Source organism: Lagenorhynchus albirostris, chromosome 6 (genome assembly GCF_949774975.1).
Source record: "Lagenorhynchus albirostris chromosome 6, mLagAlb1.1, whole genome shotgun sequence".
Taxonomy (NCBI): Eukaryota; Metazoa; Chordata; class Mammalia; order Artiodactyla; family Delphinidae; genus Lagenorhynchus; species Lagenorhynchus albirostris.
The window spans coordinates 54,350,621-54,363,243 of NC_083100.1; the positions used below are offsets into that span (position 1 = coordinate 54,350,621).

The window sequence follows — 12,623 nt, forward strand, 5'->3', positions numbered from 1 at the left end:
AGTCACAAAATGGCAATGCTCAGTTACTTACCATATGTAATGTTCAGCTGGTAGACCAAGGATTGTACAGCTGCGTTGTCCACAATGAGTACGGAGAGAAGACAACATCAGCAGTACTAAGAGTAGAAGGTGGTTATTTGATATTTAGCTCTGACTTGCTTCATTTCATCCTCATCGCTTTATGCAGCTTTTCCATCATGCAGATTGAATCAATGAATATATTAAACAGAATACCCTTAAATTAGCACTCTATTCATAAATGACTTATGAAAATCAGCCAAGTCGTTGGCCAGACTTAAGAACATGTAACTTTCCAGTCTAGATTCAAGGAAGTTTAACTTTCAAATCTGAGTTCAGGAAGTCAAGGTTTGTTTCGTATGTGCTCTTTTTTCTAATACTTACCAAATGTGCCACCTAGGAAGTGTACCAAAGAAGGTTCAGGTGTTAGAGTTCATCAAGTGTTTATTGAGTATTTATTATTGTGCCTGGCACTGTCTGGACCAAAATTAGTAGTCTTTAGATATTTCTCAATAAATGCTGCTGCTTTGTAGTCTCAGATCCTCCCAGAATTGTAGAATTATCTCACAGCAAGATCATTATTTTTGTTGTTATTGTGCTTGATTCACCACTGTGTCTAGAAGGGGCACAAATATATTTGGGCAAAGGTTAACTTCTTCCTTCCTTCCATGGACGTTCTTCTTGGATGCTAATAAAATGAGAAAAGTATTCTTCAGGTACTAGAAGCCTGTGCTGTGTGTCTGCAGCAAAGGACCTTCACTGAATCCCATGGAGGGAAGCTGGTGGAAGAAGTTTAGGCATCTCCAGGGGTCTGTGGAGAGCTGCGGCCTCTAGCTCTTCCCTGATCTGGCCATATTATTGTTGAGGTGTCAGAGATGAATGGGGGCAATACAGTGCTGTGTGCATGGCCATCTCTGCAGTGAATTTTGAGATAGATTCATTAATTCACTTAATGTATCTGCAATCCTCACTCACCAAAAGGAGGATTTGTTTTTTTCTTAATCTGACATTTTGGTCTATAGCTATTTCTGATTAATTTTCAAAGCCTAAGAAAGGGATAGCTCAAGAACTGAGGTCTAATTATGCAAATTAGGTAGAAAATTCCACCATCCAGAAAGTTGACCCTCAGTTTCACCATAGCTGCTGGCTAGCACAGTAATCACACAAGAAACTGTCTATCTGGAGGCGTTGTCTACAAGTCACGTAGGTGACAACTGTGACGGTTTCCGCAGCAAGATAATTGGGAGCTGGTGTGTTGTGGAGGTGGGAGAAATGTAGGTCTTTCAACTCGCTTCCTAAAGAACCTAGTGCCCTAGGACAGTGCTTCATCATCGTGTTCCCAGAGTGGATTGGAGCTGGACATTTTTGCCTCAGGATTTCCAGTTCACTCAGTTCCAACAGTTATATTATTAAAATGTTCTTGGTGCGTGAGCATTTTTTTTTCCCTTGGGAAGTCCAGACTGCCTTACTGAAGAAAGTTAAAAGAGAAGCCACTTTTCAGTGTTTGAAGAGTGAAGGATCAGGCACAGTTATCTAATTATCTAATATAGGCCAGTCTTTATCTGTTCCTCTTCGATTTGGGCCTAATAATTTTACATAGGCTAGTTATCCATGAAAATCAGGTAGGAATGTGAACCCCCGTAAGCCTGTTTGAGTAGAGTTCTTATGTGCATAGTAAGCATAGAGATATCCTAGTTTGGGGACTAATGTGCTGCTTACCCTCTCATCCTAATGACATTCCATCGTCTCTAAATTCCACGTGTGTTTTACTCTTACAAACACAACTAATTTATTCCTTTTCCAAACTTTATTCTTACCTAGCAAAAGAATTGCAAACCAGACCACTTACCAAAATTACCCTTGGTTCAGACACTAAAAGTATTAAAACACTCAAAGAGTCCCAAATTAAAACAACCCGTGAAGTAAAGAGAGCATCGTCAAAGAAAACATCAAGTCTGTCAGTAACTTCATGCCAAAGACCACAAGGAACTGAGAAGCCAGGGCGGCAAGCACACTGACTTGTGTCACACAGACGGGAGAATGAGAGTGTTACCTGAGCACCTGCTTTCTCTGAAGCCACCCAGAGACGATTGTGTCTAAAGGCTGTGACTTTTCCTTATGTAATAAAAGTAATTTTGAGTTGAGGACTCTTTGTTCTGCTCTTTAACATATAATTGGACTTTGCGTGAAGTTTTAAAGGTGGTTCAAATCAAAGGAGTGTTTACTAGCAGAAAACTCAATTCTGCAGGGAAGTCTGAGAATGGCCCTCAGTTAAAAGTGGCAAGTTAGAAAATGCATGTTCCTTCTAAATGTGATTTCATCTCCTAGCAAGTAGTCAGTCAACAAGACATTAAAAAAGAAATATTCCTTTTGTTTGTGGATTGCTTTTCTCAGTGCATGTAAAAGGCATGGGGAATTGTGGAAGTAAAAGTGGAAATTTCATAGAGAACCTAAAATAAAAATGTTTTTAAATCTTTCATCATTGTCATGTACTTTATCAGCTCATTGATCTGTTTGGCATGGATTTTGGGGGGTGCATTTGGGGGATGTAGTTTTCTATTATAGTAAAGAGAAAATTGTAATTGTATGAATCATGAATTGAGGCAGAAAGTACATGGAATTAATCATGAAAATCTCTTGTTTTTGCATTCTAGCTCCTGAATCAATGTTGCATGAGCAGATTGAGATGGAGATGAAAGGTATGGTTATATTGAATATGAGATTTAAGTAGAAATTCTGAAGGATTAATAGAATCCTTGAGCTGCCTTCTGTTAGTAGTATTGAGAAAAATGACATAGATGTACAAATATATCTCTTACAGTATATATTACTGTGTTGCATGCCTGGTTTAGTATGCTGATAGTTACATGCATTTCACAGTAATTTGTTTTATGGTAATTTAAAATCTTATATTTAAAATTTATCAGCCATAATCAACTTCATGTTTGCAGCCATTTTCAAAAGCGTGTATTAGAAAAGGTTGTCATCTTAATGCATGAAATCATGAACTAGAAGTTTGTTTTCAAAATCACTGTGAATTAAATTGAACAAGAGACAATAACCTAGCTGTCATTCTCAGAGTGCAACATCATGAATGAATTATCATTGAGACGCTTTTTTATTTAGGGTGTGTGAAAATGTTACATTCCCATTCTGGTTTACACTTCATGCACATACATCATTTTAACATTGATATGTCTCTTACACTGGCTTGCAGATAGCTGCCTTATGTGATCCTTATTGCCTGCTTTTCTTTGCATAACATCGTGACTTTATGGCTGTATTAGTTCGAATAAACGCCTTCTCATTTTATTTTATTTTATTTTATTTTAGCTAATCATTTATGGTTATAGTTCTCGTATATATATCTTAAATAGTTAATTCTCCAAAAATACAATAATTTAATCTATAATCAAAAGGATCAGAAAGGGCGTTTATTCCACTCTCTGCAAGTCAGGTAAGATTTTCCTCTTAGCCATCAAAAGGACAGTTTTCCTGCTCTCAAAACAAATATGCACAGGAACATGTTATTTTGAAATTCATTTTTGCTTGTTCAAGAAGAAATTTCAGCAGTTTGAAGAAAAGACCAGACAACGAACGATTTTCGTGTCAGAATCTTTTAAACAGAGCATGGTGTTGCGTTTATTCGAACAAATATGGTGAGTGAAATTTTTTATGGATTTGTGAGAATCTGTAGCATGCACTTTATTTCATTTCCTATTTTGCAATTTCATTTATTTTCAACTTTTTCAAATACTGTGGAAAATAGTAAAATGCTTTATAATTGAACTTTTTTTCAGAATTGTTCTCTGAGGAAGCATCTGAACATTCAGAAAGAGATACCCGTGTTGCCTTCTCAGATTCTGAAGACATAGATCACAGCTCCATGGCTGCTAAAAGATATGCAAGTAGAATATCATCTACAAGCTCCTGGCCCAAATATTTCAAGCCTTGTTTTACCCAAAAGCTTATGTTTAAATATGTTTTCGAGGGTGAACCTGTTGTTTTTACATGTAGATTAATTGCCTGTCCATCTCCAGAAATGACTTGGTTTCATAACAATCGACCTATCCCAACAGGTCTTCGACGGGTTATAAAAACAAAGAGTGATTTACATCATCACTCTTCCAGCTTAGAGGTTAAAAGGGTCCAAGACAGAGATACTGGAAGTTATAGATTATTAGCAATTAATAGTGAAGGGTCTGCTGAGTCAACTGCATCGTTGCTTGTTATTGAAAAAGGGCAAGATGAGAAATATTTAGAATTTCTGAAAAGGGCAGAACAGACACATGGAAATATGGAGGCTTTAGTTGAAAGGAGAGAAGATAGATTAAAGGTTGACCTGAGGTTTACTGGCTCTCCCTTTAACAAGAAACAAGACGCGGAACAACAGGGAATCATGCGAACTATACACTTTAAGACAGTAAGTCCTGGCAGGAAAACAGATTTAATGTATGATGAAGAATATTTAGAAAGTAAATCTGACACAAGGGGATGGCTTAATGTAGGTGAAAGTTTCCTGGATGAGGAGACCAAAATGAAGTTGCAGCATTTACGGGAGGCTAGAAAAATGTTAATGGAGAAAAAGAAATTATCCTTGTTAGATATGTCATCTGAAATAAGTTCAAGAACTTTGAGAAGTGAAGACACTGATAAAGACATTCTGTTCTCTCGAGAGGAAATAAAAAGCAGGTCTGTATCTGATCTAGCTGACAATAGGGATAAGGTAGATAATTCAACTGAGGGTATTGTCCAAGATCCACAGGTCCTTCCTAATCTAATGGATCAAAATGTAGAATCTGGAGAACCTCCCACAAGCTTTCAAACTACTCTTGATGAGGAAATCCTCCAGACTGAAATGAGAATGAGCCAAGAGGCATTCCTAAGAGAAAGTCTATCAAGGGACCATTTATATGGTAGGATTCTAGTAAATGAGAATATCCAAGCAAGAGAACAACTTGAAAAACTTATGACCCAAACGGAAATTGTAGAGTCATCTAAAGATATCACAAATGTAAGTAAGAATGAGGAAATATATGAGACCCCTGAAAAGGTGTCTCAAGTTACTATACCATACACCAGTGAATCTTTTGGTGCAGTTGTAAATATTCAAGAAAGTGAAGCATTAGATATTGACCAAATAAGAAAAGATGATTTGAGAGAATTTCAACACTCCACTTCCACAAAAGTCGATGAATTCAAAACTGAACAGGAAGAAAAAACCACAAGATTTTTTGAAAATTCTTTCCAGAAACATCCACAACGTTGCCCACCTTCATTTCTTCAAGAAATTGAACCTCAAGAAGTTTATGAAGGTGATAGCTGTGAATTTGTGTGTCATTTTCAAGGATATCCTCAACCCATAGTGACATGGTATAACAATGATGTACCAATCCCATGTAATCGAGGCTTTATCACTCAGACTTTCAAAAACTATTCAACGTTAACCTTTTCTTCTGTCCATCCTCAAAATGAAGGTTTCATTACCTGTGTGCTGTTTAACCAATACGGAACAGTAAAAACAACCGGTGTACTTAAAGTGAAGTCAAAACAAAGGCATGATGTCGAAGCACATAGGGTCCCAGTGTTGCATGACTACACTGATGAAGAAGAGGAGCTGACATTGGTGTTTGACCAAGCAAAAGGCGTTCCTCCATCTCTGAGACAGGAAGGCCAAACAAATCTCCATATGTTAAAAGCTAACCCACCAGTTCCTCCCTCTGCAGACATAGAACTTCTTTCCTTTCCTGTAGAAATTCAGATAACGGCAGCTACTCCTACCCCAGAACAGGATAAAGAGTCAAGAGAGTTGTTTCAACTGGAGGAGTTGGAACCTAAAGCAACACCTCAAGATGAGGCTACTCGGTCACCAAAGCACAAATTTATATTTTCATCTGATATTACTAACGAGCCGCCAGAAGTGTTACAAGAAATGCCAAAGCATGCCAGTTGTAGAGAAGGGGATTCCATAGTCCTTGAATGTTCACTGTCTGGTGAGCCTAAACCAGCTGTGACATGGTTCCACAATGGAGTCCTTTTAAAGCAGAACAAGAAGTTCCAGTTTGAAGAAGTTAATTGTAGCCACAGGTTATATATTAATAATGTTAATTCTCAAGATTCTGGAAAATATGAATGTGTTGCTGAAAACAGTTCAGGAATGGTTGAGAGTGTTTCAGATCTAACAGTGGAACCTGTCACTCACAGGGAATATAGTCAATTAGAAAATATGGGTGGAATTTATGCCAAATATTCCAAAGATCAACACATTCAGGGAGAATCGGTAAGGGCACACTTTCATGATTATCCAACCGGTCCTTTTACTCCCCAATCCAATATAAAAGAATATTCTGTAAGAGAATATTTTCAAAGCCTTGAGACAATTGAACAGATAGACCAGAAAGTCCAGGTTTCTTGCACATCTTCTAGAGAAAAACTGCCCATATTTATGCAGCGTGCTTCTACATCCATAACAATCAACAAGCCTCTCCGAGCTGAACTCATACAATGTCAGGATGAAGAGAAAGAGGAACATGTAAATGAAAAGTCAAAGCTACACCAAGCAGAGGGGACTGTCTATCCATCTGTTGATGATTTCAGTGAAGTTAAAATTAGGAAAGAGGTAAGAAATGATTTGGGGAAACTTGGTGGACCAGAAAGGGAAAACGTGCAAGAATATGCCCAAAGTGACTATTTATCAAATATCCACTCTGAGAGAACTTCTGATGGTTACAATACAAAAGAATCGTCCATCATTGTATATGAAGAACCCTTTGGGGAAGGGAGATACTACCCAGGAAAAAAGGTGAGGCATAGAATCATTGCATTTGAAAAGTTACAACATATAGAAAAAGGCGTTCTAGAAAAAAGACCTACCAAGAAATCATTTGTGAATCCTCCTCAAAAGAAGCTTGATGACAAAGACTTTCCCTTAAAGCAAAGAAAATCAAGATCAAGTAACCTAAACACAAATATGCATCAGGCAGAAGAAATGCCTCCAAACACTGAACAAGATTCATCTAACATTGTAATGAATTTAAAGCTGCTTTCCTCTCAAACTCATAAGGTACTTAAAGTACAAGAGAGGGAACAACAGAAGGAAGTAGGTCTTATAGATCAATCTGCAGTTGCTGAAAGGGCTGAACCTGAAGCACCTATTACATTTGACCTAAAGCAATTTCATGCTCAAATAGAAAATGCGGATGTAAAATTTCAGGAAGTTAGACTAGATAGTGATCAATCAGAAGAAGCTTATTTTCAAACCCAGCATCCTGCTTCTGAAACAACTGAGGCTGAGAGCATTGTATTTGATCTGAAGCAAATGTATTCTCATTTAGGAGACCCAGCTAAGGAGTTTCAAGAGCAAGAAACTAGGCAACAGCAGGAAACACCATATAAAGAGGAAGTTCCTAGCACTGAAACATTACAATCTGATACACAGAATACCTCTCAAAGCGCACAAAGTAACATATTTACCAATCCAGAGATTTCTTCCAGTAAGGAGTTTTTAGATAGGACTGTGAGGGAGAAAAGTGGTAGTGATGAAAATGCCTCTTATTTGGAAAAACATAAGCAGGAACAAAATTTAGAAATTTTAAATACTGATATTTCTCTTAAAACTATTTCTGAAGAGATCCATAGTGAACCGTGTGCCCTACTTTCAACCTCATCCGCAGATGTAGGAAAAACTGATATTTCTGAGAAAAATGGGGATAGGAGTTTCATTTCACATGTGAAAAAAGCAAGTGAGGAAAAGCTTATAGAGGTTTGTAAAAAGGAGGAGGAGCATTCTTTGGAACCAGAGTTGGAGTCATTTCAAAAGCAAGATGGAGGGACACAGGGATATGCTGCTGGAATTTTGGGAGACCACATAAGTGAGGTTCAGGAAGCAGACATATGCAGCAGAAAAATTTCCCTGAGTCAGCACTTTCCATTCTTAATGACTGAGGAACAACGGAATCCAAATGATCAAATAAGTGAGAAAATGGATGCTCCTGGAAAAGAAAAATGTTATGAAGAAATTCAAGTTCAGAATGAAACTTCTTTCTCCAGTACTGAAAAAGAAAATATAGAAACTTGTTTTTCTGAAAACCCTCCTAAGTTGGATGAGGCACATACAACGGAGGTAATGGAATGTGAGACCTCCCTAACACAGTACTTACTGGCTGCTGGAAAGCATGAAGTTCCTGAGACTGCAGACACCAAGCACAAGGCAGATCTTGTCCACAGTGAATCAGTCACATCAATGGAGGTTGAAGAAGTAACTTTCAGCACTGTGTATGAGTACTACAACCAACAACAGGAATCACTGGGACGCCCATTTTCTCCTGAATCTGATATTTCAATTGATGTGGGAAGTACAAGCAGTGAAGCACTCTCTGAGCTAGATCAGTTTTATACCCCACCATCCTCTGTTGAACATCTTGAAACTCCAAAGTCTCCTGATTTGTATCTTACTCCTGTAGACACAGCTAAAAAATCCTCAACAAATTTGGGAGGTAAGACTATTGAAAGGACCACACCTTTAGAGGAAGCTACTGAAAGGTACTCAACACCTTCCGAAGGCAAGTTAGCAGAAAGGTGTTCCACACCCTCAGGAGAGACCCTGGAGAGATACTCCACACCTCCAGGAGAGACCCTGGAGAGATACTCCACACCTCCAGGAGACACCCTGGAGAGATACTCCACACCTCCAGGAGACACCCTGGAGAGATATTCCACACCTCCAGGAGAGACCCTGGAGAGATACTCCACACCTCCGGGAGACACCCTGGAGAGATATTCCACACCTCCAGGAGAGACCTTAGAGAGGTATTCCACGCCCTCAGGGGAGACACTAGAGAGATATTCTAGACCTTTAGGAGGAGAAACTGTTGAAAGATATTCTGTTCCTACTGGAGGACCAAACCCCACTGCAATCTTTAAAAGGTGCCCATCAAAACTAGAAAGGGAGGACAGTCCATCAAGTGAACATTTCCACACACCTACAGAAGAGAGAAGCTCAGCTTATGAATTATGGCGTTCTGATTCCTTTGGCACGCCCAATGAAGCCATTGAACCAAAAGACGATGAAATGCCTCCATCTTTTATTGAACCTCTGACCAAAAGGAAGATCTATGAAAACACAACCTTGGGCTTCATTGTTGAAGTTGAGGGCCTTCCAGTTCCTGGTGTGAAATGGTATCGAAATAAATCTTTGCTAGAGCCAGATGAAAGAATCAAAATAGAAAGGGTGGGTAATGTGTGTTCTTTGGAAATTGCTAACCTTCAAAAAGGAGAGGGAGGCGAGTACATGTGCCATGCTGTAAACATCATAGGGGAAGCAAAGAGCTTTGCACATGTAGACATTGTGCCCCCAAAAGAGAGAGCAGTGGCCCTTCCACCTCCAGTAACACATCAGCATGTCATGGAGTTCGATTTGGAAAACACTGGGTCATCAAGAACACCTTCTCCTCAAGAAATTGTCCTGGAAGTTGAATTAAGTGAAAAAGATGTTAAAGAATTTGAGAAGCAAGTGAAAATAGTCACAGTTCCTGAATTTACTCCTGATCATAAAAGCATGGTTGTGAGTCTGGATGTTCTCCCATTGAATTTAGCAGATCCAAGTATGGCTTCAAGGGAGGAAGAAGACAAAGATTTAAAAATTGACTTAGAAGTATTTGAAATGCCTCCTCGCTTTATAATGCCTATTTGTGATTTTAGAATTCCAGAAAACTCAGACGCTGTGTTCAAATGTTCAGTCATAGGCATCCCAACTCCTGAAGTGAAATGGTATAAAGAATATATGTGTATTGAGCCAGATGACGCTAAATATGTGATTAGTGAGGAGAAGGGAAGTCACACCCTTAAGATTCGCAACGTCTGTCTTTCCGATAGTGCAACGTACCGGTGCAGAGCTGTGAATTATGTAGGGGAGGCTATCTGTCGGGGATTCCTCACCATGGGAGATTCCGAAATGTTGGCTCTGCTCTCAAAGAAAAGTAAAGTGACATTGAGCAGTGTGAAGGAAGAATTAGTCTTAAGGAGCAAATATTCAGACAGCTTTTTTGAATTTCAGGTGGAGGAAGGGCCTCCCAGGTTTATCAAAGGTATTTCTGACTGTTCAGCACCGTTAGGGACAGCAGCTTATTTCCAGTGTTTAGTCCGTGGCTCTCCGAGGCCCACGGTTTACTGGTACAAAGATGGGAGATTGGTGCAAGGAACAAGGTTCAGTGCCGAGGAAAGTGGCATAGGGTTCCACAACCTGTTCATAACGAGCTTAGTGAAGGAGGACGAAGGTGAGTACAGGTGTGTAGCTACGAACAAATCGGGCATGGCTGAGGCCTGTGCAGTGCTCACCCTAATTTAAAGCTCCTCATGCAAGGTGTTAGTGTCCCCATAATGATGAGAATGGACTTGAATCCTTTCACACTTTCCAGATTATATAGTTCCAATAAATCTCCAAATACATCTACTCTATTTGAACAAATTACATTGAAAAACCCCACGGAAAACAGTTTCTCTATGTGGAAATCTCATGTTTGTAATGCATGTAAATATCTATTATCTAAACTGTGGAATTATCACCTGTGTCAATTCTGCTGTGAATCATCAAACACTATTAAACATCTCCTTGGCTACCTAATCGTTGGTACTTCTACTTTACCCTCCTCCTACTCCATAAAGTCCTTCAGCAGAATGCATTCTCTTTTAGCAGATAAACTGTGTATGTCAAGTAAAATGTGAAATGGAAGACCATATCAGATGACCACACAGACAAATTGGTAAGGTAAAATCTCTCTGCTCTAAGTCATTTTGGAAACGATAACTCTTTTGCACCCAAATACATGCTTATTTATTCAGACTTAGAACAAACCAAGCAGCAACAGAAACTAGCTTTGCCCAATTGGTAACTAACTCTATAATCTGTTTTACCTTGCAATCTTCATATTTATTTTTAGCTCTTTAAAAAATATTTTCATTATTAATATCCCTCTTCTTAAGTGTTTTAACTCTTGCTGCTTTTGAAGGGACCAATGGTGATCTCTTGGTGGGTAGAGTTCACCTAGACATTTGCAGAATATGCAAATAAATATCTTTCCACTTTTGGAACTACCTCATTTTCTCAATTTCTGAGATAGCATTAGGTGTAAAATGCAGCATTAATTTGATACTGGACTGGGGTTGGGACAAGAAACTACTATATTACATTTATATATAAATTTTAAACTGCAGTACAATTTCAGAATCTTTAATATTAGAGAAAGATGGTGGGACATCTCTAGTATTGAAGCAATATGGTAATTTGTATTTCAGATTATATACAAATAACAAGGTAATTAGCTTTCCTGTCCTTTTCTCTGAATTTTATTTTTAAAACTAGAAATTAATAAGCATTCAAATTTAAGATGCATAAACATATATGTTTCTAAAGTGGCTGTTTTTGTTTTTCAAAATTATAATTATAGTAAGCTCACAAAATCCTTAACGTACCTATGTGCCACTGTGAACTAAATCTTCTCATATAAGCTGTAATAAACATAAAGAAACTTAGTTTTTTCTTACCTGAAAACGAAGAGTTAGACCAAAAGACCACAGAGGTGGTTGTTCAACTATGATTTTGTGTCATCCCAGTGGTAACTTTTCTTAATATAATTCGGAATACATTTCAGTTTTGCAACAGATGACAAGAGGAATAATAGAATATAGTAATTTGATTGTGAGACTTCTCTTCCTCCAACTCTGTAAATTACTCACTGTCATCTAATGGCTATTTTCTCCCCTGCATTGAGCAATTTTTACATAACATGATCATATTAAATACATTAATTTTACTTTAATTCTAAAACATTAATCATTTAATTTAAATTTAATTTTCAAGAGAATCCATATATCCAATCATGTTTATTATGCTTCTTTCATCTGTCAAATTTTTTATTCCCACAATGGGACTTCCCTAAAAGCCTTTCAAATTAAAGAAGAAACTGGGAGAATGTGTAGGATATAGACAGACCAGTCAGGCTTACACCCCACCCACCCCACCCCCCGAAAGAACATTCGCTTTGCTTTCTTTGAGTCACCATAACTTATCAAGATAGATACACTATTGTGAAACAATCATTTCTGTTTCAGCCAGTGAGCAGACAATATCTGTGATCATAATTATAGATATGATATATATCTATATACCACATCATAATATATTATTATATATTATATGTATATTATATATTATATAATATAATATATAATAATATATATATCATATATCACATCATAAATCCCTGAAATAAAACTAATTCTATAGTGTAGGGACTTAAGGATTTATTCTACTCTGAGTCACATAATGGATGTTTAAATAAATTAGAAATTCAGGTCATGACAAACATGATAAGCACACTTTACCCAAACATTATACAGCATAACAATAGTTCAAACCTGTTCTTTAAAAAAAGAAAGAAAAGAAAAAAAAGTTTTAATGCCATATTGGATTGGCAGTAAGGGCTGAAAACTATACTTTTATGCTTATAAAAAGGTGGGCTTTATTTGATTTTGCTCATTAGAATTCTGTTAGTCTTAAATTCATTGCACTTGAGAATATTCAGAATAAAAGTGACTGAATAAAGAAA

General features: G+C 37.6%; 1 protein-coding gene across 20 annotated transcripts in view; it reads left to right on the top strand.

Annotated features, from left to right (window-relative positions):
* TTN (titin) overlaps nucleotides 1-12,623 on the top strand; it is a 287,195-nt gene that overhangs the window by 57,460 nt on the left and 217,112 nt on the right. For 19 of the 20 annotated variants that reach the window (XM_060152562.1, XM_060152541.1, XM_060152543.1 and 16 more), the window contains exon 44: nucleotides 2,673-2,717. In XM_060152562.1, the coding sequence (XP_060008545.1) occupies nucleotides 2,673-2,717 (45 nt within the window). Of the gene's footprint in view, nucleotides 1-2,672; nucleotides 2,718-3,818; nucleotides 10,640-12,623 lie in introns of those variants that run through there. The other variant, XM_060152561.1, reaches the window with a different exon arrangement.